At 35.0% G+C, this 27,166-nt stretch overlaps 2 protein-coding genes across 2 annotated transcripts; both read left to right on the top strand.

The window, feature by feature from the left end:
• The first annotated feature begins 452 nt into the window (after window positions 1–452).
• On the top strand, window positions 453–7,035 carry LOC113765494 (50S ribosomal protein HLP, mitochondrial). The gene is made up of 5 exons (XM_027309700.1): window positions 453–662; window positions 867–903; window positions 4,025–4,124; window positions 5,226–5,314; window positions 6,417–7,035. The coding sequence occupies exons 3-5, from the start codon at window positions 4,091–4,093 to the stop codon at window positions 6,789–6,791; spliced, it is 498 nt and encodes a 165-aa protein (XP_027165501.1). The 5' UTR covers window positions 453–662; window positions 867–903; window positions 4,025–4,090; the 3' UTR covers window positions 6,792–7,035.
• A 4,125-nt stretch (window positions 7,036–11,160) lies between these two features.
• LOC113765462 lies at window positions 11,161–26,973 on the top strand. Its single transcript, XM_027309652.1, has 21 exons — window positions 11,161–11,272; window positions 11,414–11,548; window positions 11,996–12,175; window positions 12,468–12,542; window positions 13,118–13,233; window positions 14,772–14,886; window positions 15,493–15,621; window positions 16,777–16,824; window positions 16,967–17,172; window positions 17,255–17,451; window positions 17,566–17,858; window positions 18,615–18,764; window positions 18,847–19,197; window positions 19,362–19,511; window positions 21,004–21,079; window positions 21,916–22,043; window positions 22,204–22,404; window positions 24,291–24,431; window positions 24,505–24,633; window positions 25,943–26,149; window positions 26,483–26,973. Exons 3-21 carry the CDS (start codon window positions 12,041–12,043, stop codon window positions 26,636–26,638), a joined length of 3,003 nt encoding a protein of 1,000 aa, XP_027165453.1. The 5' UTR covers window positions 11,161–11,272; window positions 11,414–11,548; window positions 11,996–12,040; the 3' UTR covers window positions 26,639–26,973.
• The last annotated feature ends 193 nt before the right edge of the window (window positions 26,974–27,166 follow it).

The raw sequence follows: 27,166 nt of genomic DNA, 5'->3' as shown, positions 1-27,166 counted from the left end.
GAAGATTTTAAGGCTTATAAAAGCTGAACTGAAATTTTGTAATCATTAGTCTGTTTTATTGAATTTTGTAATCATTAGTGTAGTTTTGCTGCTTATTTGTATTGTCTAATTTATTAAATGTAAACTTTTTAAGTGGTTAAATGTGTGTTTTAATTATTTCTAACTTTTAATTATTTTTATTCTCTTACTAATACGACTTATATACATGCATAAGGGGTATTTATGGAATAAAAATTTCATCTCTCTTCTTCAAGTACTTTTTTAATGTTACTTTTTTTAATTGGACTAACTTTGTTATCAAGATTCAAAACCTTAACCTCGGGGATATTTGTATAATTTTACAAATTTCAGTGGAGACCAGTGAAATTGTTAAGAACCTCAGGGGAGCTTTCTGAATTTATCCCTAGTAATATATTGACGTCTTCCTCCAGGTTTTGTCGGCCTCCTTTGTTTCTGTCTTCTCCTCCCCTTCTCTCTCCCTCGCGAGAATTTGCTTTTGTTATTACCCCCAGCTTGACCTAACTCCTCCATCGCTCTCCTCCAGCTTGGCTAGAACAGGAACCATTGTTAATCATTTTTTTTCAGTTCCTTTTCAATTATGAATCGGAGGTTATGATTAGCACCATGGTTCTCCATTTTTTTTTCTTTTAATTAAGTTGCAGGTGCGCATCCATGGCTCCTGGGAGTAATATTTACTAAATTGGGTTGATCAGTTTGTTGAAGCATTGAAATTTGGGTCATATAATTGAATGCATTTCAATTCCTTTTCTGAAAACTCATAAATTTCAATCGCTGGTTATTTGTTCTCCTGTGATTGCTTTAGTTTAATAATATATTCCCACACATTTTCCTCTTTTGCCTTCCAGGTGTCTGTGTTTTTGCTCAAGCTGCTACATCACCTTGGTAATCCCATTTTCTACTTAAAATGCAATTTATGCTTAAAATTTCCTTGCGGCTTCTTCATTGCTATTATAGTCTAGGTTTAGACACTGGAGTTGCCAATTGTCCACTGGTGCTTGATACTCTGCTAATGTTACCTAAGTGGAAATTTTGCGACATTGTGTTAGATGTTGAATTTCTCTTAACTATAGTCAGATTTTGACCTCCCAAAAACTATGTTTAATGATAGTGAATTTGAATTGTGTAGTGACTATATTGATGTAACATGAGGTAGACAGACTAAATTAAAATGAAGTTATCAATATGGGAGTTTTTTTTTCAATGACCTTGTTTTTCCCCTCATACTTTGTTATATAATTGGATTTTGGATTTCTTCTCCATGATTACGAAAGAAAAGTTTGTTTATTTTTGTTGGGAATCTTCCAATTCATTTCCCACTCAAAAAGTTAATGGCCTTAGAAAACCAAGTCCTTGTGATGTTCATATGCTAGAAGAGTTCAATGGTCCGGTGGTTGAATTTCATTGGTTCAAAGGTTTTTCTTGTGAAGTATGAAAGTTGATTTCCTTCTCTTTATTAATACTTACATGAATTTCCGCTGCACTATTAACATTTAGTAGCCCTTTCAGACACATATAACTTTGAAAATTGGTTATGGGCACCTTAACTAAATTAATGAGTGCCTGAGCAGATCTATTGAGGGATCAATCTGTGTGCACCTAAGCTTTAATTTTTGTTGTGATTACCTGGTTTGTTTGATGTATAGGCTCCTTGGGAAGATTGATTATTCCAACATGTGGTAACGATATGATTCTATCTTCATATTTGTATATTTGATGGCAAGAATTAGTCTTTCTTGGATTTTTTATTCAGAAGAAGAACAATGACAAAATCGAAGTTAGAAAAGAGATGGTAACAACAGCCTATGACAAATAAATGTAAATGGCTGATACATAAAACCTTTAAGCTTATGCACTGATTTTGGTTGCAGAACTATTATGTATCTGGTTCGCTAGGTTGAGTTGCTTATCTTCCTCTTTTTTGCACAACGAAAACTGAACAACTCAATTTTAAACTATACTACAAATGATTGGAACTCTATTTTTTGAAGCTTCTCAGGATAGGAAAAAATAAATTTATGCCTATAGACAAGCTAAGCACTTTGTATCTTGGTTGATAGCAGTTTTAGTAACTTTGAAGAGCAAATGTAATGCACAAATGGAGTAAATAGCCTGACTTAAATAATAGTCATCCGTAGGCATGAATAAGTGAATCAATAATTCCAAATTTTGCAAATGTATTGCACCCATGTATTCTGTCCTTGAAATTTTTTTTCTTAGAGGTGTGCTTTAGAGCCTAGAGAGTATTGTTTTGCTAGCTTTATACATTTTTCTCTTTGCTTTCTATGGACTAAGCTGATCAATATGAGATTACACATAATTAAAAAGAAAAGCATGTTTGTTGTCTATATATTTGTTTTTACGTCTGACATTGAGGTATGGATATTTGATTTTTAGATGCATATATTTTGATTCGCAATGATGGATTGGATTAATGGCTTAGCATACTATGTTTGCTAGGGGTATATACATTGTGGCCAAATTGACAGTGAAAAATTTCTCTGTCCTGTACTCTTTATTTTGTTGAATTTAATTATCTTGTATTCTTATCCAATTGAAGATTTTCTTTTTCAAGAAGCGCAGTTTGACATTAGAAAATCTACTTATGCTAACCAGGGTATGATAAGGATACTATCGGAAGTAATGGAAGGGAAGCCATTGCTAAATTTGTTGCAAACATATATAAAGGAGAGTTAAACTTGGATTGCAATGTTAACTTTTCACAGTTTTTTGTACTTATGCCTGATTTGGATTTTATAAATACTTAGACTAATAGCAATGAGCATTATTATAAAGTTCAGCTTTGTAAATTTCCAAGATTAATAGCTGTAAATTGTGTTTATCATTTGAGATGCAACATTATAACTGATTCTCCCTCCTTCCTCCCCATGATTTTCCTTTCGATCTCTTGCTTAAGGGATATGTCATAGCATTTTGCTGATGCTATTAAGAGTTTTATGTGGTCATTATAAATAACTATAGAGATTACCTGCTTATTGTTTCTGTCTAACTCCTACAAGTTTTCTTTTTGAAGCGCTAGAATTAGAAAATAATAATATCTACATATTTTGCAATTTTTATAGACTATTTGGGTATCGCCATTCATTTGTGTGGCTGCCAAAAACTAGAGTTAGTCAAAAAATGAGAAGACCAAAATACAGTGCAGGTGGTTTTAGCTCCTAGAGTGTCTTGCATATTAGAAAAAAAATCCCAAAAAAAGAAAGGAAACCAACATGACTAATTGTCCAAGCTAGACGAGTAAGTGTGACAAGGGGGTTTAGGAATCAAAGTGATTATCGAAATATAGTTTTAGGGTGTGAAATGGAATTAATCTTAACAATTTTTTTGTGGGATCAAATAACAACTAGCACCAAATCCAGGGGTGGCTAAGAGTACTATTATTATCATTATTTTTGATGGAAAAAACTAACTCACACTGGAAGGGGGGGAAAAAAACGGTCGAAAACGAGAAATCAATGCACACTGCTTCACTAATCACGACTCTCAACTTACAACCTCCTGCGTAGTCCCCCCTTTCTGCTGCACGCCTGCCCGTCTACACCCCACAAAAATTGCCCGGTGAGTCCCTATTTTTGCTGTGGGATCTTCTAGCTTATACGTACTCATCTCTGACAGCTTAGCACCTGAATTTGATTGAGAGGAAGTTAACTCAAAGCCGAACTGATGAAAAGTTGTCCTTATTATTGTGCCTAGAAAGTGTTTGATGAAATGTCCATGTGATTTTCTTCAACTTTAAATTGAAACTGGAGGTTTTGATGCGCGAATGTGAAAGAAAAAAAGACAAAATAACTGGTGGGTCAGGTGAAATGGGTGAAAATTTTGGGGAAGGAATTCGGTTTGGTGGTGGGGAGTAGGGTGAAGTCGGATCGCTAAGGGGTTCAGAGGATAGGACTGCTTGGAGATTTTTGAATATCTAAAACATAGTTTTTTCTTGATTTTTATGATAGTACAGAGGTGTATTTTTCTGTTTGGTTTTTCTTTTCAGAGAATTGCAGTGAAGTGAGGAAGATTTTCTTATAGTTCTTGGCGTGCATCCTGATCTCATTTTCATATGGCTGCATCGTCTGCTTCAAAATTGTTTCGCGGTAAGCTTTGCTATTGTTCGTCGAATGTAATCTTTTTGAAAGTTCCTTATCTGATATGCACTTTTTTTTCCTTGGTTTCTAATGTAGCAATATTGCAGTTTCTGCACAATTTACGTTTCTGTTTTTAATGAAACTGAGATTTAGAAGTTTAAGGGATAATAACTCTTGCATTCATTTATGTTATTTTTCTGAGAGTGCTTGACCTAGTAAGCAGCCAAGAGTCAATCAAAAAGATCACTGGCCATGGCTGTTGATGTAAAGTAGGATCATCTTGGTGAAAAGATGCTTGTGACCTGGTGCAAACAAGGAGAGGGATTTAAAGGAACTTGGTTCTTGATAAAGTTAATGCAAACTGCTGTAAAATTATTTTCATTTTTATCATGTCACATGGATGTTGATCTGTTTATCTTTATTATTGGAAAGGACTTTTTAATTCAGCACAACTAGATAGATTTTATACCCCTGCATACAGAGATGTTCTTGAAAGATCCATCTCCTATTAGCATAGTGTTGGTCAACAACGTAATTGTTGCATGTTGGATGATTAATGCATTTAAAAAATTAGAAACAATTGGATCGGTTTCTTGAGAAACTGTTGTGTAAACTAACTTGTGTAATGCGACATAAGATTTTGAGTCTTGTTAGTGTTCATTTGCAAAGGGAACAGAATAGTTGTTTTAAGCTTACTCCTCATCTCAAATATGTGGTTATGAAGTTGGAAATCTACCTTAACAGGATGGCAATAACTTTTATAGAGGTATACCTTCATCTAATTAACTCTCTCCCTCCCTCTCTCTCTCTCTCTCTCTCTCTCTCTTTTTGTGTCTGTGTCTGGGTGGTAGTTTTTTTTTTTTGGCACTGCATGGAGTGTCATAATGTACTTTATACACATGGGACATTACTGCATCTGGTGAATTACTTGTGGTTTGACATTTTTAGAGGCTTTGTTTACTTAGATCTGTTATGCCTTGCTCGGTAGGTGCCTTTATTTAAATTGCCCTTAGAGTTAATTTTTGTTGAATCTATTTCAGAATTGGTTTATTTTTTCCTGGTTTGTTTTTTAAGTATGTTTATCTGCTATATCTTTGTGAACAACCTCAGCTGGTCGTTCATTGCTTGGGGGCCTGAAGGATCCTAATGGGTCAATAGGATTGTCAAAGGACTTGCCCAGAAGTTATCTATTTTCTCAGGTTAGTTTTCTTCTGGATTAATACATAGCATAAGTTTGTGTAACATTTATTATTATGTTTAGCCTCTAGTTTTCTTTTGGTTGTCTAGACTTTAGGACTAAGCTCTTTTCATTTGGAGTTCATTAGTGCCTTGCATTTAAGATGCCTTAAAGTTACAAGTGTCTTCATCTTCTGTCATCTTTCAGTTGGAACTGTGCATGCGCATTGCATAAGCATTGGATATGTATCAGTCAGTTATTTCATTCTAGAAGTGTATATAGCTCAAGGGATGAGAATTATAAAGAAGAACAATGTCTTAAATGAGGTGCTTTCAAATATGATATATAATATGCTGTTCTAATAGTTAAAACTAATACCAAGAAAATTAGGTTCTATGTTAAAGAAAGTACGAGGCTGTGCGTTGTTCGTAATAAACTCGGGACTAGCTTACATCTTTCACATATGGAGAAGCATGGAAAGGACCAGCTAGACAGTAGACACAAGCAACTTACATAGACCTATTAGTTCTGGGATGTTATCTTTTGGCAGCTCTAAGGAGCTGATAACTTGATGCATACGGTTTATATTGGTAGGCAAAAATTGCCATTAATTTTTGCCTTTAATGGATATGTTTATTCAATCACCATTTGTTATTACGTGAAATTAGAACCAGTGTGATATTGCATTTTGTTCTAGGCAATAGGGAATAGGTGAAAATTTTCCCTTTTGATTAATGAACTCCTCTGGACACAATGCTGAATGCTCCTTGTTCAGTTCCACTCATAAATAAATAGCATGGTTAACCACAGGAAACTTTGGTGACTGCATTGCATTCTTCATTCATACTTTTAATACTTTCCCAATCATTTTCCAGTTGATTTGCAGTTGATCTCCTGCAAGTTCTACTACAAACTAACAGCAACTAGTGGATGAATTTTTAATAAATATCTATGTTCATTTTGTCAAGAATTTTAACTAAATTTGCATGCATACTAGTTGAATGGGAAAAAAGGGCTTGATGTCATGATGCATGTCCGTGTGAGTATTTTGAGCTTGATTTGGTTTTACGGCTTATCTATCATAAAAAATCAAATACTCAAAGAGTCTCTCTTTGTTCCTCCAGCAACAAAGGACTTTTATACAGATGAGGACCAATCTCAAAGTCGTGGACAACTCGGGGGCAAAAAGGGTAATGTGCATACAGGCTTTAAAAGGAAAAAGAGGAGCCAGATTGGGAGACACGATAGTAGCATCAGTGAAGGAAGCGCAGCCTGGTGGGAAAGTGAAAAAAGGACAAGTTGTTTATGGTGTCGTCGTTCGTGCAGCCATGCAGCGAGGCCGTAGTGATGGGAGTGAAATCAAGTTTGATGATAACGCTGTCGTACTTGTGAATAAGCAAGGAGAACCAATTGGAACCAGAGTCTTTGGCCCCGTTCCACACGAGCTGAGGAAGAAGAAGCATGTTAAGATTCTTAGTCTTGCACAGCATATTGCTTGAGCAGTGGCCTTCTGTGATGCACTTTGTGTATTCTGACTGTTTTTCTCAAGCAGCTGTTGCACCCATTTGTGGAGAAATGGATAGGTTTTGACAAGTTCTCTGAGAGCTTAATTTAGTTACTAGTTAATTCAGATATTCACCACTGAAATGGGAAGTTCCAACATTAATTTCCTTGTTGCCTTCTAGCAAAATCTTAAATGCTTGTTGTCCAGGGATAAAACTTAAAAGCCCTTCTGGATGAACACTCGCGCAATTACTCCTGCCCTCAAATTTCCAGGTTTGAGATTTTCTCCACTATGCTTTTCAGCACATGATTCAACTTTCCATTGCGCCTTGACACAGAGATCAGTCAAATATGAATCAAATTCGCAAATTCAACCCATCTCCTGCCATTTTTTTTCCCGATCGAAATGTGTTGCCACAATGATTCAACCACTCCCAGTAGATCACATTTGGGTAGATTAGGTCTTTAAGATGGTATAACACAATTTGAACCATTAAATCTTTGAAAATTGGGTATACCTAAATTTTGCCCAGTTCAGCTGCATAGTAATAAATTGGCATCTAAAGGTAGTTCAACCTGTAGTCAACATCAACATCGAATATGTGAATAGCAAACAAGCAGACAATATGTGAGCTGCAACTGAACGAGCACAAATATTTTTCCGGAATATTATTTTGCTTGCATCATATCACAATTATGATTTTCAATCAGTTTTTTATCTTTGCAACGGCATTTTTTTATCTCATGTATATCACAGTACAAAAAGTGTTATAATAATTATTTTAAATAATCTCCTATCCAAACACGCTAGGTTTATTTAAATCTAAACAATTCCGAAACTTAAAAAGAAAAAATTTTCCCCTCACTAACTGATATTACATTTACAATCAACAGCCAACAAGCAAACAAAATGCAAGCTGTAACTGAAGGATTCCCTAAAAAATTTTTTTTTTTCACCTCACTAATAGATATTACATTTACAGATGTTGATGTCAAGTTATTTAATCCACAAAATCAAGCTCGGCAATCAACATTCATGTCAGATAACATTTGGATGGAGGGAAATTGATTCTATTGTCTGACCAACTTTCTTGTGGAAGCATAAGAGAAACGTCAATATATAAAAGAAGTGGGGAGGGAGGGAGGAAGGGGATTGAAATCAAGGGCCTCTAATTTCTGAGATTTATATCTTAGACAGTGGACCAAGTTCTCTTCGATATTCTTAACTAGGTTGGGGTTCCTGACCAAAAAAATAACAATAATAAAGGAATTAATAATTTGGAATTTCCAAGCGCTCAGGTGGACTATGCCATAGTTACATTTCCAATATGAACATACTAAAAAGATTCCTAGAAATCATATGATACTACAACTTATGTGCTGATCACGGCTTTAAATCTCCATTCGCAGGCATAAAAGACCTTTCCGTGTTAAATTCTCATAATCAGCATTTTTTTTTAAATCTCGAATAATAGGGTGAAATCTTTGACTATATTACCAATAAATGAAAAGCTAAAAAGATGCAGAGAATTTGTTGATTGACCCACTCCAAAAATAAAGAAAACTACCGCGTTTAAGAGAAGACCAAAAGACACCAAAATAAATAACCGTCAAATGGGTACCCATATCGTTAAGTTATATTTCAGGTGTTAGATTTTTAGAAATATAAGATTAATTAGGAAAAGTATATAAATGCAAGGGGATTGATTAGGAGAAATATATAAATTATAAGAGAAAATTATAATTATTAGTGTGTGTATATATACATGGTAGATTGAGTGGAATATAGGTGTGTTAATAAGTGCTCATAATGCACCCGTTAAAAAAAATCCAATAAATAAATAGTTTGGCTAACAAGTGCCTAATGCATAGGGCATCAGGTGTTAAATATTTGGTTAAAGTGTTATTAATTTGGAAAAGTATATAAATATAGGACTGCACTAAATGTAAGTGTATGCATCTATATGATAAATTTATTATAAATTAAGTGTATTAACGAGGTATTTGTTAAAATATTTTGAATTTTTCTAATACGTGCCCAACATATATAAATTTCACCCAATTTATCATACATATGCACTTAATAATTACTACCATCCCTTGCATTTATGCAGTTTCTCTAATTAATCTTTTTTTAAAAAAAATTTAACTCATGAAGTATATTAATGAGGTCTCTTGAACACTTGTTAGATAGATAAAAAAAAAATTTATAAATAAATTATAAAAATGGAAGAGGAGAGAAAAGTAGTCCCCCATAATTTGCGGAAGGTTGTGTTGGGATTTATGCATTGATTGATGGAGTCCACTACAGATGAGATGTGACTTTTCAATTGCCAGCATTACTAGTTCTTGAGCCCACCATCATTACTACGCATGCCTTCTAAATTGGCAGCGTGACTGGTTCTTCAGGTAACTCTGTCCTCCAGTGACGGCCCTCGATGTCAATGGTCAGTGATGGGAATTGCAATGTAGAAAATTGTGAGGTTGATTTGGTCTAACAATAATTTGTACCGGTACTTAAGGTACATTCAATGCATGCGCAAGAATAAATAAATATTTAAAATTTATTAAAGATATTTGTTAAAATTATTTTTTTATGATATTTGATTTTATATTTTTATAATACATACAAAAAAATTGACATTTACATCAATAAAATGTACAAATAAACTGTTATTTGGCAGTAGATAGTTATAAAAAAAGAAGTAAAAGCAAATATAATAGTAGGCAGTAGAGATAAAGATAGCAGATATAAGAGACAAAAGTAGATATGATAATGAATAGTTATACGTAAAGGGTAATTTAGAAAATCATAAGATGATAATTTTTTATTTACACCAAAAGGCTTCCTACCTTCATATATGATATAGATAGAGATAAGGGTAAATTTGAAAACACACAAAATTAACACCAAAATTGGGTCACAACCTAAAAAGCCTTTATTATTGTAAAGATATATGGTAAACATCATGGTTAAATTGGTGTAATACTACTATTTGATAATACGGGAAGAAAAAAGAATGGTGAGCAGTTACGGTTGTAGATGAGGAACTTGGAATGGAAAATATTTTAGGTAGATTCCGTGTATGAATAACTTGTGGATCATGCGGTAGATATAATTGTGTATGATAATGGAAAAAAAAAAGATTATAAGTATTTAATATCAAGCGTAATCCATGATAAAGTTTTACTCAATCTAAACTTTGAAAATTGATAATTAGAAATTTTGACCTATTTTTTTACCGTTGAGATTAAGTACTTTAATATAAATTACAGTATATCAAAATAAAAATACGAAGATTGATACTTAAAGAAATTTTGACCTTTCTTTTCTCTTTGATATAAATTTCAATAGCCACTTCATTGTATTATTTCTCTTAATGTTTTATTTAATAAATTGGCTTCCAAAACTTAAGACTTCACAGATATAATTTATAAATTCGTATATTAATAGGATAAGTCTTTCCTACATAAGAAAAATCACGATTTTTTCCCATTCGATAAATGCTTCTTTTTTTTTTTCTTTTTTATACATGGGAAGACTCGAACTCGAGATCTCTCACTTGCACTTTCTCTTCCAAATCACCAAAACTCATCCTTTCTCCCTACATAAGAAAAATCATGTAAGTGTTTTTATTGAAGATTATTCACAAATTCTTTTATAGGATAGTATACTAATACATGTGATGCACATGAGATAATATATGATTACAAAATGAAAAAAATAGATTGGAAAAAATTATTTATGATGCAAGTTTAGGGGTGTGCCCAAGCATAATCAAGTATAATACCTTAGTGTTCAAGTTTGTTTGATTATTTTTAATGAGATTAAATTTTTTTTTAAATTTGAGTTGTTTATTTGTCTAATCGAATTTGAACGAGATTTTTATCAAATTTAAATATTATTAGAAATAAAACGTTTTATTCAAATTGATTTGATTAGTCGACGAACCCAATTTGAATGAACTCTTAGCAAGTTAAGTTCGATTCGAATATTAAATAATTTGATTGATCTTTCGATCCTAATGCAAGTCATGCAACAATCTTTTCTAATTTTTTTTTGTTTGGAAATTGATTTATAGGATTCATGTGATGGCATTAATTACAGATGGGTGACCTCAGTTATTTAGTACCTGCGGTTGGAGCCCCACATCCCAATCGAATCAAAACGAAAAACCAAATCAAAAGAACAAAATAAAATAAAGAAGGAAAATGCAATATTCTTGCACCCGTTTTACTGAACCCCCCATGTGACCCTAGACTTATCTTTCCATTTATCTACTAATATTAGTATTTTACCAAAATAAAATATTCCAGAGTTTATAATCTTTTGAAAATTTACAATTAATTTAATTAATCAATGAGATAATTAATTTCTGGCTTTGAAATATATAATTTTAAGAGGAGACAGGAAAACCTCGACGAGGGGGGTAATTTCAAGCCTCTTTGCCTCCCCGAAAGTCTTAACGTTTATGAGGTAAATTTGAACTAACTTTTTTTCTTTAAATTTCAAATTAATTAAATGGGCAATCTATAATTTTTTTTCTTGAAATCATGAATTAATTGAATTTACATTATTTTCGGATATTAATTAGCTGACAATTCTCGTTGTATGCAGGTGAAAATTTGAAGCTATTAAGGAATAAGGCCTTCTAGTCATCTAATTCTGAAGACGTTATACTAGCTGCTCGAGATCAAGATCATTGCAGGAGCCAGGTTGAATCGAACAGTACAGTTTTTGATTATTTAATTGGTGGGTTTCCTTTAATCCTTATTAAATTTCGTATTTTTTTGCCAGTTTTAATTGTGTAAATTGAACCTTTCTTTCTTTCTTATTCTGCGTTTTTTATTTTCACCTGAATCTTGCCTTTTTCCCCACATTTTAATGTGGGTATTCTGGATATCAATTTGGAAATCTTGAATGATTGGTCTTTTTATTTTCCCAAGATATTTTACTTTTTGGTTTATAAAGTTTTAGTGATCCAAAATTTTAAATTTTTGAATTTTCAGAAAAAATCAATTTCTTAGGGATTGAGTTCTTGATAGTCTCAATTGGTTTTTTTTTTCCCTTTTCTTTTGGAATTTTTGGGGATACCCAATATCTTGGAGAAGCTTTTGTGAATTATTGAATATTTGATGGACATTTGTGAAATGAAGTTTTTGGCTGAATTATGATGTAAATTGGATTAATATTATGCAGAGGAGAGGCTTGAAATTGCAATATATTAAACAAAAGGACAAGAAAATGGGGGTAATGTCAAGAAAGGTTGTACCAGCATGTGGTAATCTCTGCTTCTTTTGTCCTTCAATGCGGGCAAGGTCAAGACAGCCTGTTAAACGATACAAGAAGCTCCTTGCTGATATTTTCCCCCGATCACAGGTGAATTTTGTGCAGTTGCCATCTTAGTCTGGCAATTTTATTTCTGTCAGCAAATGTACTAATTTTCATAATGCTTAGTTCTGCCAAAGAAGTCTTAGTTGATTTGGTATGTGACGCTGTTCTTGTAAAATGTGAGACTTAACAACCTTAAAACAGGGAAAGAAAAAAATGATGATGCGAAATATAGTCCACTGTGGTGGTACACATTTTTTTTTAAAATTTTCTGGTGACGATTTGATTTAACTGGTGGTCTGCTTGTATTTGCCTTTAATCTCTGAAACTCTTTTGGCAGGATGCTGAGCCAAATGACCGAAAGATTGGGAAGCTTTGTGAGTATGCTTCTAAAAATCCTTTGAGGATACCTAAGGCAAGCCTTATTCATTTATTTGCTCTTGTTTACTAAACCTATGCTAAATGTACAGAGAGTTTTACAAGCATCAATATTGTTTATACCATTGACATTATATCTGTTTGACATAATATACAAAATCTATATTTGTAGACCTTCATTGTTGCATTTATTTGGTTCTGTGGAACTTTCACCCCCTACAGATTGATCAAAATAGTTTGATCAGATTTGTTCATTCTGATGGTGGGATTTCTATTGGTCCATCTTGCTCAACCATAAGTTTCTTCGTATCAGTTCTCATTTCAAACATAATTTGCCTGTTCATAGAACTTAACAGAGTTGCTTCACTTTGTTTGCAGTGTATTAATTTGTGATGTACTTCACTGCATTTGTCTTTTATCTAAAAACTATAGTTGCTTTCTGGAATTATATAATACCTCTTCTGAAACATGGCTGCTTCTTGTTGTTAAAATATTCCTCATGATGGTGAACTTGCATCATTCCACAAGTGCTACAACTTCTATGTCAGATGGTCTATTAGTAGCTACAACTTCTATGTCACTCTACATTAGCTTTTATTTTGTCTGATTCAGATAACAGAGAACTTGGAACAGAAGTTTTACAAGGATTTGCGAAATGAGCACTTTGGCTCTGTAAAAGTTGTTTTTCTAATTTATCGGAAGCTGCTATCCTCATGTAAGGAACAGATGTAAGTTTTCATTTGAGCAATACTTTGGCAGTATTGAGCAAGAACTAAAATTTTATTCTCCAAACTGTTCCTATGTAATTTTTTGCCAAAATCTCTATGTCTCTCTCTAATGAATAAGAATGTTTGCCGGTGGGTCTACAACTCCCATTTGGAACTTGTTTTTAGTTCTCATTAATTGATTTTTGGTCAGGTTGCTGTAACCTTGCTTCATTTTTATTTTAAATTTTCTTTCTTTCTTGTTAAAGATCGATATGCAGAGTTTAAGTGTCAAGTGTTACACGAAGGCCAGCAAATACAACAATGCAATGAGAAAGCATCTTGTCTTGTACTGGGTATCCTGCAAGAGCTTTAAAGCAGTGCTAACGTTTTTAAAATCTTTCAATCCAAAAGAAGGAAAATTTTCTTTGAGAGCATAGTACACACTACCTTGTCATATACAGGATTGCACTCTTCGTGCTTTATCTATATTTGAAAGAGCTATAAAGTATAATATGCCATCATAAAAGATATATTACTTGATATGACTTTCAGGGAATTCAAATGTTAAAGAAAAGATATATAGAAATTAAGATACATGTGGAGCGCTAAATCTCCACTCATCCCCACCAACAAGCAAGAGAAGAAATGGAGGCTGGTGTTTGGATTGTGGATAAATTTTTTTTTGAATGGCAGGGAGGGTTTGGGGAATGAAGGTTGGAGTAAGACACGGTGGCAAACAAAAATAGTTTCTATAAGCTGTGTGTGATTTTGACAACGATTCTTGCTGAAGAAGGTTTTTGGCTAACAAAAAGTGTACGGGAAAATGGGGCTGTTTTTTCTTAGCATAGGGTAGTCTGTTGATCGTGGCAAGGGAAGGACTTGCATTTAGTATTCTGATGTCTACTAGTCCATCTGTTAGTTGCTTTCGAAGTTGTACTGGGTATGGTCTGCGGATGCCAAGATTAATTTAATCCTTTCCTTTTCTTCTGCAGTTTACTTTATAAAAGTTACATATAAATCAAACCTTGGTGCTTGGGATGAATCAAACTTTAAGTTGTCGACTTATGTAGGGTGCAATCATGCACGTAACATAGCTTTCCACAACAAAGAAGCAAAAGTAGCCTTGTGGGTGTAACTGGAAGTTGTTGAGAAAGCTCAAATCTTTGTGGCACAACCATTTACCTATCTTGTTAAGTTCTTGCTTTTAATTAGCCAAGTGCAGAATGATCCATATAACTATCTATTTAGATTTTGTAACTGTTTTGCTTTGCTAGTATGTCAATATTTCTTCCTATGTTAATAAGATCCTCAAGCTTGTTGCTATTTACTCAGATCATGGTTCTTCAAAGGCATGAAAATTTCTAAGGTATCATCATTTGGCGAAATGATATGCTTAAGTTACTGTCGCGTTTTCTCCAGAAGTTGCTGCCTTATTAAGATAGTTTTGTCATTTGACTTAAAAGCTGCATGTCATCTTGTCCATAATTAAAAAAGAATTACACTTTCTTCACCTCCTTCCACAAAGTTTTAATCTTGATCAGGATCGGGATCTTTTTCAGGCCACTTTTTGCTAGTAGTTTGCTTGGGATGGTTCGCACCCTTTTAGATCTACCACAGTATGATGAATTGCAGATTCTAGGTTGCAATACACTAGTTGACTTTATCAATGGCCAGGTAAGTTGAACATCAAGTTGATCAATTAGGCCCCGTTTGATAACCCAGTTCAGCATTTAAACTTAATGGATTTTTAACATATTCAAACCGTTTGGTAACCAAAAATTGAACATCTGAATTAATTAAGTGGCACTGAATTTCCTAGGCAAAACTTGCTCCCAAAATTAAGTGATAAGTTATTCATTTATCACTGAATGTGATATGCATTCAAATGTAGTAGATTTAATACTTAACAATTTAATAACTTAATGGATTCAGACTTCAGATTTCAGATTTCAGACTTCAGTTTTCATACTTCAGTTTTATCAAACGCACCCTTAGATAAGTAAATGATTAACGCATAGGCAATGAACCTGAAGTAGGCTATAAGTTAATTGCTTTAAGAAATTGAATCATGAACAAATTCAAAACCAGAGTGTAATTTACAGAGAAGTTTTGTTGTCAATGGTTTTCACAATGCACTCTTTGGTTGTATATTCTATAGAAAGATTAGGTAACCAACGTATAGTACTGTCTATAGGGGACCTAAATAACCTTATATTCATGTTATACATTCAGTTGTCATTTCAAATTAAGAAGATTTGACCTCTTTTCTGATTGATGCAGTTGGATGGCACATATATGTTCAACTTGGAGGGCCTCATACCGAAATTGTGTCAATTAGCTCGAGAAGTTGGAGATGATGACAGAGCACTGTGCTTGAGGTCTGCAGGGATGCAAGTTTTGGCTGTCTTGGTAGACTTGCTTTTTCCCTTTACTACCTTGAATTTTTTGTACATGTACAAACATGCCTGCCTGAGTATGAGGTGGATGTGGTTTTCTTGTTTTTCCCTTGTTGGGGAGATTCGTGGTGGGTGTGGTGCTGATAGAAAAGAAGCATCCTTCATCGTACTTATTTTTATATTTTCCTTGAATCTGCTAAACTGGAGCAAAATTAAATTTAATATCAATAGTACACTAGAGGGGTTTCTCATATTGGTGTCATATCCTAACTTCTGAAAGGAAGATATCGGTATTTCTAATTTCTGTATGTTAACTATCAGCTTATGCTGTAGCTTGTCTTTGGGGGGAGGGGGGGGGGTTGACTGTAATTAATAATTCTATCAGATAACCTGTTATTTTAGATGTTGAACATTTCCTACAAATGAGGCTTTATTTAATTGCAATTTCATGAGAATTAACATCAGTGACAAATTCCATTGTCTATATGCCTGCATGGTTGCCGAGTGTTTAAAGGAAATATTACAGGGGCTGTGGAAAACGCCATGAGGCACACTGGGGAAGGAAGTAGGGATCATTAGCGCACCATTAAATACCTGAGGTGCGTCTAGGTATTCATCCCTAGTGCCCCCCAAACAATAAGTAGAAAACCAACCTGAGTTTAAGGAGAAATTTGGAGGATGAAGTGGGGAAGTCACTGGAAAGAGAAACAGAAAAGGGAGTAGAATAAAATACGTTCATCTTTTTTTGTGGTGCAACTAAGTGATCAATTAATTAGTCTAATTTGTGGCTGCTGTTCCCTCGCTCATATCTGTTGCATCCAGGAGGAGAAGAGGTGAGGAAAGGAGTGAAAAACAGGAATTTGGGAGGGTTGGAGTGTACTACTGAATTGTACAGAAATTGGAGGTTTGAATTTTGGGTTTTGTAAGCGGATTAAATGAATTTGGTATCCAGCATGAGAAGAAGAGATAATTATAATGAAGTTTCACATCAAAGATAGAGTTATGATTATGCTCAACTTTAATATCTAGAAATCTTCTCAAGATGTAATGCTAAAATTTTTTCTCTGCAACTCTTTATGGTAGGCCATTTTTCTTAGTTGGCACCATTGCAGTCAATTTCTTTCTTGCACGTTATAATTATCTTTCTTTCTACATTTTCATTGTCTAGGTGCACTTTATGGGGAAGAACTCCCATATCTCGATGGACTTTGACCATGTAAGAGACTCTTCTCAGTCCTACACTCTACCTCGTAATTTGATGGAGTTTTCTCTTCTACTGGATTTTAGGCAATCCATGACATGTTCTTGCAAGTGTTGGTTTTTTCTAACTTTATGTTGAACTATTTTATCTGATATAGATTATAACAGTGACTTTGGAGAACTACATGGAACTTCCAACCCATTTAGAAAATTGCGAAGTAGAGAAGAAAAATTCCAACCTCTCAGAACAATGGGTCCAAGGATTGCTCAAAGTGGATAAACATGACTCTTCTTTTCCTGACATCAGCCAGAAAGTTTCTTCTTTACCAGATATCACAAGTTCTAAAATGGAAATGGCCACACTGTAAGATGATAGAACATCTAGAATGTGTAGCTTTTATGCACTTGCGGTTCATTCTTATCTACGTTTAATATTTTTTAAACAGGGAGGCAACCAAGAACCCCTCTTACTGGTCCAGAGTTTGTCTATGGAATATAGCCCAATCTGCAAGGGAAGTAACAACTGTACGACGTGTACTTGAACCTCTTTTCCATCGTTTTGACTCTGAAAATTATTGGTCACCAGACAAAGGACTTGCAGGTTCAGTGTTGGCCTATTTGCAGTCATTATTGGAGGAGTCAGGTAGAATATGCTACCTTTCTTTACTCTTTATGCATCCTACTGGACATTGTCATTTCTTGGTTTCTTTTGTAATAGTTTCTCATTTTTATTTACTCTCAACTGTCTCTGAACCAGGTGAAAGCTCCCATCTATTATTATCTATCGTGGTTAAGCACTTGGATCATAAGAATGTTGCCAAACGGCGTGATATGCAGATAAAAATCATTGATGTTACAACACAACTTGCAAGAAATGCAAAGCAGCACGCATCAGTTGCAATTGTTGGTGCAATAAGTGAGCTGGTTAAACATCTGCGCAAATGCCTACTATATTCATCTGAAGCTTCAAGTCCTCAAGATGGTTCTGATAAATTGAATAACGAGCTTCAGGTTGCTTTGGAAAAGTGCATTTCACAGCTTGCAGACAAGGTTTGTCTTGACTAAGATTTAATGCAGTTCTTTTGGTTCACAAATTGTCTTTTCTGCATAGATCATAGTAGGGTTGACTAGACATTTATTTGTTCTACTGCAACTCGATCTGCGTACTTCTAGCTTCTCTTTTTACAGTTGTTATTCATCCATTGACCCTGCATGCTGGTACATGTACTTTTAACCTGACATTTCTTTTTTCCTCCTTTTGGGCCAAGGAATCCTTTGATAGCCAAGGAATCCTTTGATATATTGTATTTGGAGTCAGCAAGATAATAGTGAAGAATTGGAAATGCCTCTCTTCTTGTTGTGAGGCATACTTCCATGGGTGCTTCTTCAGCTAGCTGACCCTGTGACTTGTAATATTTGGGCCCGAGCTTCAGTTATGTGTTTTAGTCCCATAATGCAAAATATAGACCACTTCAGTTATCACATGGAGCAGAGGCAATCACGTGTCCAAAGAACATTAAGACATCACAAATTGCTTTACCGAAAAGTCTGGTTACCATGCCTTCCGTGCTTCTGTTTTCTGCTTCCTTCCTTACATTCTTTTTAAAGACACTCTTAGCCTAGCATTTATTAGGTTTCTTTCAGCTGTTGGAAGCAGTTAATAGATTTCTATTGATCTGCTCATGTTGAAGTAACTTATCAAATTCGTGGAATGCTTTTATTAGAAAGCTATCCTCATTGTCCATGCAGTTAATTCATATTATAATTTGGACAAACATGAAATTGTGGACCCATCCTTGATAACAGGTTGCAGATGTTGGACCCATCCTCGATATGATGGGTGTGGTGCTGGAGAGCATTCCAACTGGTTTTGTTGCTGCAAGAGCAACAATCAATGCTGTACATCGAACTGCACAAATTGTATCTACGGTTCCTAATGTAACATATTATAAGAAGGTACAACCATTAAGATTAAGATGCTATGTTTCTTGTTCAATTTCTATATGATGATAACATCTGCTTCCAATTCCTTGTTTAGGCATTTCCTGATACTCTCTTTCATCCCTTGCTATTGGCAATGGCACATTCAGACCATGAAACACGAGCTGGGGCACACCATATCTTCTCAACGGTGCTTATGCCATCTCTTAGCAATATGTGGTCAATATTGGACCGGAATCTCTCTCGTACTCTTTCAGAACAGTCTCCTAAGATGTCACGGAAGGTGAAATTCAGAAGCTTTTCCCTTTTGGATGAAAATGATGCCAAATCTGAATTTTCAGATGGAGAAATGACAGAGGAAGAAGATTCCTATGAAGATCAATCTGTCAGAAGTATGTCACAAGGCCAATTACATAGCTTCAAGGGTGTTGTTCCAGCAGGGAAAGAAGTATGAATCATCTTATTGCCTCTAATTGTCATGCCATTCACCATTTTATGTTTTGCAAAACTTTAAGATATGAGTGAGCACATACATAAATTTTGTTGAAGACTTTTTTGATTTCACAAACCTTACTGCTCATCCTAATGTCTCTTTGACTTGTTAATATCTAGGGGCTTACTTCCCTTCGGCTGCGTAGTCACCAAGTGAATCTTCTTCTTTCATCCATCTGGGTTCAGGCAACATCGGCAGAAAATATTCCTGCAAATTTCGAGGCAATGGCTCATACATATGCTATTTGTCTGCTCTTCAGTCGATCAAAGGTGAACATTCTGCATGCCATAGAATTTTTTTAAGCCATTACAATTTCACATGGCGACTTGTAACATTTACACTTGGAAGCTGTAACCTGTCTTTTTAGTTAAGCTGCAGAATTAACATGAAAAAAAGATGATACATAAATATATTGTTCAGTCAATTTTTTATTGACAAATTGGACTTATGTATCACCTGTGTCAACAATGCCAGACAAACTTAGTGCATTTGGATTGATTGTTTTTTCCAGAACTAGTTTTTCCCCACTAAGAAAATCTACAGTAACCTCACTAAAAACACACCAACACCACATAATCATCTCTTCCTTCCCTCCTGCACCACCACCACTGCCCACCACCCTCTAACTCCCCCCACCACCACTCCCAATCAACACTGTCCCCTTCACTCCTCCCTTCCACCACCCCCCCTGACTGCATTCCTCCTCTCTCTCCCTCTCCCCTCTTTTTCTTCCCCCTCCACCACCTCTGACCACATCTTGATTGCGACCAAATATGGTCCAGGGTGGAGGGGAGAGGAGGAAGGGGGAGGAGGAGTCTTAGAGGGGATGAAGGTGGGAAGCTGTGGTGGGGGGAGAAAAGAGAAGTGAGAGAGGGAGAGGAGGAAGGAGGAGGAAGGAGCAGCGGTGGTGGTGGGATGAAGGGGACAGAGGTTTTGTTGGGGGGGGGGGTGGGGAGGGGAGGGTAGGGCAGGGCTGGTGGTGGGAGGGGGCAACAATGGTGGATGCGGGAGATGTGAAGGTGGAGGAGGGGAGGTTGTCGAGCAGCTCAAAAAGGCAATTCAAAAAACACCCAGAATAAAATGCACATTCTAATAGTTTTTTAAAAACTACTTCTACAATAAAGTCTAGTAAAAAACCCCCATAAGCTTCCCATTCCAAATGGACCCTTAATGTAACCGTCTGAAAGTTGGTCTATTGGAGAACTTCAAATACATGGTTTCACCTTTGTGTTAACGCGTATGTACTATGTCTGGATTTAGTCCTGCAAATTTGCCTTGACTTGTTGATTGGGGAAAATTGGTTGAACATGACAAGTCTTTGCATTACATTACAACTGCATATGTAGTGCATTAACCAAGCTAACTATCCTATTAACTGATACAAGGGCGGGAGAATAACTGTGTCTTTTATCATGTACAACATGTTACCTTCTCTTGCCTTGGCTTCAAAAGCAGTGTCATTCCTGCCCTGCTCTACTTTTGCATCTACTTTTCTGGATATTTTTTTCATACTTTGGAAGAAATAAAACATAAATCTGTCTAATATTTGATAACTGAAGCCTAGTATCATCTGTAATTACAATTTGCATATTTTGCTTACAGAATTTTTAAAAGTTCTCATGAAGTACATCATATTACCAGATCCACCTAATTTTTTGCTATTTTTTCAATTCAAAGATAGTCCCAGTCTCCTATTTTTCTGATTATTTTGTCTACACAGTTGTTATCTCTGGTTTTAATTATCATTTTGTACAAATACAGAATTCCAGTCACATGGCCCTCGTCCGATGTTTCCAGCTGGGTTTTTCTCTGAGGAGTATCTCTCTTAATAGTGATGGTTGGTTGATTTGATTTCCTTCTTATTCTTTCATGAATATTCAATAGGCAAATCATGGAGTATTTTCATTTATCTTGTGAGAGTGGTCCTCTTCATGCATGTGTTCGTTGATGACATTTCCTCGTGATGTATATAACTTTTCTTGGTTTTTGGGTTCTGCTTGATGTCAACGATCATTCGTAATGCTTCAAATCTCTGAATGAGGTATATGTCTCATTCTCATAATTATAGCAGTGGTCAGTGAAAACGGACTAGATATAGTGATATAATCCTATGAGACTGGAGCCCTCCTGAAACATGAAGAGAGAAGAATATCACAGCTTATGACACACAGTAGATGTCAAAATTCCATATGGTTAATGATCATGATAGAACTAAATACGTATTTGGCAAATCCAAGCCAGTGGTTGTCAGATATGTAGGTTGTGCTGCAGCTCATTGTCTGGTTGCACTAGAGTCCTCAGAATTAAACCTTCTCTCTGGCACAGAATCAATGATGCACACCCATAATAGCAGATATACAACTTAATGTTTTTGCATCCTACATAATGGAAGGAACATTTAGCCTGAAAATGTTAAGTGGAATTGAATAGTAGCTGGATCTTTGATAAATTTCACATAAGATTACATGCGCATGTTGGATTTCAATGTTCTTGATATCACCAGCTTGCACTAGGTGAGGAGTTAAACTCTAGTATCAGTCAGGAAAGATTGGACTGACCAAGATAAGGAATTATAACGAGTTATTGCTGCTCCTTGTAAATGTCTCTTGAGTCCATTTATTATTGATCGGATGGTGGTCTCTCTCATTCTAATTCCTTGCCTGCATGTTGAAGGTGGTCTTCAACCGTCTCAGAGGAGGTCTCTCTTTACTCTGGCTTCATACATGCTTATATTTTTGGCCAGGGCAGGCAATCTTCCTGAGATAATTCCTGTTATTAAGTCATCATTGACTGATGAAACAGTAAGTAGTAAAAAACTTACAGAGGAATAATTTACTTTTGTCCGAGTAGATTGATCATTTACTCTGATATGGACTCAAATATAAAGTCGGAAAATCTTTTCTGCTTATATATATTCTTTTTAAATTAATGATGGGACTTATAAAAATATCTTGCTGACAGGTTGATCCATACCTTAAATTAGTTGAAGATATGAGATTACAGGCTTTGTCCACGACAGTCATTAATGAAACTAAAGGATACGGATCACAGGATGATGAAGTTGCTGCTCTGAAGTCTCTTTCAAAAATTGAGTCGAATGACCAGCATTTAAAAGAACTTGTTATATCTCACTTCATGACCAAGTATGGAAGATTGTCAGAGGTAATATACATAATTTTACTTCCTCACATTGTGTACTTTCTGTTTGTTTACCATTTTAGGTAGGATGCCCAAGTATTAATGTATATCCACGAATATGTTGCTTGCGTGTACTTTAGCAATCAAAGTTATCATTATCCTGCTGCTATTTACTCCAATTGGCTTAGGTATCATTTATTTGATATTGGGTTTGAATTTTCTGGAGACATCTATACAGGAATTGAGGTGTAGTAGGCCCCATGCAGCTTACTAAATAAGTCATTGATAACAATCCATTGAGTGCAAGGTCTTCAAGTGGAAGACACAACATTTTTCTAGTGTCATGATATGGGGATACCTTATTTATGGATTTGCAGACTTTAACATGTTTGATGCAGAAGTAATGGACACGATTAGGTTATCAGATTAGGACTAAAAATGTGGAACTACAGTCTAGATTAAACTTTTCCAATGTGGTTGCAGGAGCTTGTTTCAAATGACTCTAGTTACTAATCATTTTACAGCATATTATTGTTCTTAAAAAAAAAAAGAAAAAGAAAAAGTAGAAAGAAAAAATTTCAGCGGCAGCCAATCTACCTAAAATATCTTTTCAGTACTCTATTAGTGCTCTTTAGTTTTCCATCTTCCCTTTTAAGTTCTTTATGAGGGAAAAAGAAGAAGATAGAGCAGATAGAAACAACTAGAAGCAGACAAGCTAACTGCTACAGTTATTTAATCCTTAGTGTTCATACCTAGATTTACCAATAATGCATTATGTCCAGAAGAGAATGGAATGCGGTGTGTCAATTAAATAAAGTCAATCTCCAAACTGACAATAAATTTGTGGAGAGAATTTATTTTCTATGAGATGTGCATAAAGTTTAACTGATAGTTGTGCAATTTTTTCTGGAAGAAGCTTCTGCTTTTACTTCTGACTTATTTTTAGTTGGGTAGACATGGATAACAGGAAACTTTACCTCGCTATAGAAATCTTTGGATATATATTCTCATTGTTCACCATGGGCTGAACCTTACTAGGCTAGATAGCTCAGCCCTAAGCTAAATTTGTCTCGATATTAACATAATAATGACTTGAACTCAAATGAGTAATCTAAATTACTACTACTCATCACATTCCTGCTCTCAAAACGCAATTAGTTATTTCCGGACATTTTTTCATTAAGCACATGAGTGGGCTTCTTTAAGAAATTTCACTCTATGTTGGCCAGTCTGTGGTACTACTAATTTGTTGTGTGATTCATGAGTTGTATAATCATTACAAACTAAAGTAGAAAAATATCATTGGTTCAAGTTGTCACCCTCTCATGTGTCTGACCATCAAAGAGAATCTAGGTAAATTTGAAGTGTATCTAAACTTAATTCTAAAACATATTGCTCTCAAATTCACGCCTTTTTTGCCCTTTTGGCAAAGTTTCTTAAGATAACATCAAAGTTTTCGTCTTATTTATTCATTGGGTGACCCCTTGCTTCTTCATGCTGAAGTCAATTAAAACTTGATTTACCTGCAACTTTCCAATCAATGCACCTTTTAAAATGATGGAGTATTGAAGGTTAAATCATGCTGCTATACTTTTCTGTTCCACATAATTATCTCAAGTTATATTATACTTTCAAGTAAAAGGGTTATGCCAGGTCAAAGGAAAACAAATTGTGATGAATACAGTAATTGCTTAAGCTTTTAGATAAGTTTGTATTCCTGTGGAATTATTTCTTGACCTTTCTACTTCTGCAAACTAGCAAATATACTACTTTGAGAACCTTTAGGCATAAAAGTACAAGTTTAGGTTGAAAGTCTTTATATTACTGGTCCTTTTTTTTTTCTTTTTTTGGGTATTAAGGAAAATAATTTTGATCGTTCTGCTTCAAACTTCTCATCTGTCTACTTCTAGGCTGAGTTGTCAAACATAAAAAGCCAACTTCAAGAAGGATTTTCACCAGATGATGCGTACCCGTTGGGAGCTCCATTGTTCATGGAGACACCATGCCCTTCTTCTCCACTTGCAGAAATGGATTTTCAGACATTTAATGAGGTTAGTTAAAAAATAATTAGGCATTGGTTAGCCTGGTGTTTTACTCAGTTTAAGTGAACTTTTTTGCTCTCAGATCATGGCACCAGCTGGGTTAGCCGATGAAGAATCTTTTCCTGATGCAAGTGGAAGTCAATCTGGGCGTAAGACATCTCTGTCTGTCAATTCGCTTGACATACTTAGCGTCAACCAGCTCTTGGAATCTGTAAGTAATTGCTTTTTACTTCATAATCACTTCCTCTTAGTTTCACACATAACTTTGTCGTTTGAAGGTATTGTTAGTATTTCTGTAGTTGATGGCAAACTTTTGTAATATTTCCATTAAATAAGATAACGGTCGATGTTCTTCAAATTCATAACCTAGTTGGGTAAATTCAGAAAGTTAAAAAGCAGATTGAAAACTAAAATGGTTCAAGAAAGAATGTGGAAACATATTATATCTACTACACCTTGTTTAGATCTTGAGCAAGTTACACATCATGGTTCTTCCGACACCCCTCACTCTGTTTCCCTACAACGGATGCTTCTACTAAACCAAGACTGTTATTAGCAAGGCAGAATCATCAGTATTAGAATATGCACGAGCATAGGAACTTTTTCTTGTGGACCAACTTTGGCATCACACAAATGAAAATCATAACATCCAAATTCTCAAGAAGAGTTCGTTGGCATCAATTACTTTTACAGTAGTATCATTGAAACTGGTATTCTCTACTTTGCTCAGAAGCACAATGGTACCAAGTGGTTCTGAGTCTAAATTTAAAGTTGAAGATAATGTCTTTTTTCCTGAGAAATGTTTACATCAATCTGGGCTCTTGGTGTTACTAAGTTTTTCTTTGCTTGCGTTTGTTAATTTCTGAATGATAATGCCCACTTCTGGGTAAAATCAGTTAGGAACCTGAGGAAGCATTACAGAGAGATCCATAGGAAAGAACTGAATTTTTCCTTCTTGTTGGTAATTGATCCTTTCTTTTGTCTGTTATTCATAATGCTTGATGGTATGATAAAAAATTCAAGTTCACTTAATACTTGGAACATACTATCTAAATTATAACATTTTTGCGGTCCAAACATGATTTGATAAGATCTAAAGCAAATAGTTCCTAGCAGATTACCACAATAGCGGTCAAACGAAGGATCAAATTATTTCCTAATGGAAGAAGTTCACTACGGGAGATATTGGTTCATCTAATCTACAGCTTTCCACTCTCTTTGGTGCCCAAACTGATGTTTTCCACAAACTCTTGAACTATTAAAGAGTTCTGCAACATTTGCAATTCAGCTTTCTTGAACTACCTTCAGATATATGTTTCTAGTCATGCTACTGTCATTCCAATAGATCATTTGTGGCCTATTGCACCATCAATGAAGTCTCTATCAACAGTTGAATCAGTTCTTAGGAGGAAAAATGAAGATTAATTTGCCTTCATAAACCAATTCATTGTTTATGTACTACCATGCTATGACACAAGCTTGCATACTACTGCACAATGATTATTTTGTACCATGAGCAGGTCTTGGAAACAGCTCGCCATGTTGCAAGCCTGCCAGTTTCTTCTACTCCAATACCTTATGATCAAGTAAAGAGTCAATGCGAGGCCCTTGTAAATGGTAAACAACAAAAGATGCTGGCCCTTCAGAGTTTCAAGGTGCAACAAGAAGCAAAGGCTATACTTAGTGCATGTGAAAATGAAAATAAGGGGCCTGTTTTATCAAACAAGGTGAAACTCCCTTCCTCTCTCTCTCTGTGCACATGTTTTGCCTCTGTGCATCAATTATGCATTTACTGTCATGGGTTTTTTGCCTTTCATCAGGGTGGGTGGGGTGAGGATTTGTACATTTCTTAGATAACCTAAACCCAAGACTTAACCTACTACATTCCTCCTGTTCCTATGAAGGCAACTGATTACTCATAAATTATCCAGCTGAACGGTTGCCAATTTGAAGGTTTATTAAATCTCACATACAGGATATTGACCAATATCTCAACGGCTCTAGTTTGTGAGTCAAGATTTCTGTTGCTGATTGTTGAGGCTTCTGATCACTTCATGTAGGTATTGGATCTATCAGGAGACATAAAATCCACAAACAGTCAACTAATTCAAAGTCGGATTCAGCTTCCATGTGCACAGGAGTGTGTACAAGAACAGTCCTTTAGACTTCCACCTTCAAGCCCATATGACAAATTTTTGAAAGCAGCTGGATGCTAGAGTTCATACAATCTCTTGTAAATTTACTTGTTACAACATGCAAAATTGTTGCAGGGTATTATATATATTGATTTCATTCTTTATACGAATTTTAGGTGGCGTATTGATTTTCTTTTGTAAGAAATATAGGTTTCTCCATTGTGGCAATTATGTTAAAAATGAGAGAATTAAATTACCTGTGAGGGAATGTAAGCGCGGAAGCAATTGTTTGTTCTAAGTTTGAGTGTGCTTATGGTTCATAATTTACAAATTATAGCATGTGTACATCCGGAACATTATTCTAATTTATGTAATGTAGCCTATGGAGGTATTTAATGAATATGATTATTTGATTTTCTATTCAACAAAATACTTACTTTTGTTCAATTTTTCCTTTTCTCTTTAGGGTTTTTCTGAGAATTTAACGACGTTTTATTTCCTTTTGTTTTTAGCATTATAGCAACTAGAGGTGTAAATGAACTTAACTAAGTTGAACACTCTGGTGTTTAAATTTATTTGATGATTTTAATGAACTTGAAATTTATTCAA

This window comes from Coffea eugenioides, chromosome 3 (assembly GCF_003713205.1).
Source record: "Coffea eugenioides isolate CCC68of chromosome 3, Ceug_1.0, whole genome shotgun sequence".
Taxonomy (NCBI): Eukaryota; Viridiplantae; Streptophyta; class Magnoliopsida; order Gentianales; family Rubiaceae; genus Coffea; species Coffea eugenioides.
The sequence above is the reverse complement of the archived record's forward strand: the minus strand, read 5'-3'. Positions and strand labels throughout refer to the sequence as shown.

What these genes read in the sequence shown, in the direction of transcription:
- LOC113765462 (XM_027309652.1), top strand. Translation starts at nt 12,041, where the DNA reads ATGGGGGTAATGTCAAGAAAGGTTGTACCAGCATGTGGTAATCTCTGC. An exon ending in ATATTTTCCCCCGATCACAG is followed by an intron (nt 12,176 to 12,467) that starts GTGAATTTTGTG and finishes CTCTTTTGGCAG; the next exon opens with GATGCTGAGCCAAATGACCG. An exon ending in AAAATGGAAATGGCCACACT is followed by an intron (nt 17,173 to 17,254) that starts GTAAGATGATAG and finishes TTTTTTAAACAG; the next exon opens with GGAGGCAACCAAGAACCCCT.
- LOC113765494 (XM_027309700.1), top strand. Translation starts at nt 4,091, where the DNA reads ATGGCTGCATCGTCTGCTTCAAAATTGTTTCGCG. An exon ending in TGCTTCAAAATTGTTTCGCG is followed by an intron (nt 4,125 to 5,225) that starts GTAAGCTTTGCT and finishes GAACAACCTCAG; the next exon opens with CTGGTCGTTCATTGCTTGGG. An exon ending in GAAGTTATCTATTTTCTCAG is followed by an intron (nt 5,315 to 6,416) that starts GTTAGTTTTCTT and finishes TTGTTCCTCCAG; the next exon opens with CAACAAAGGACTTTTATACA.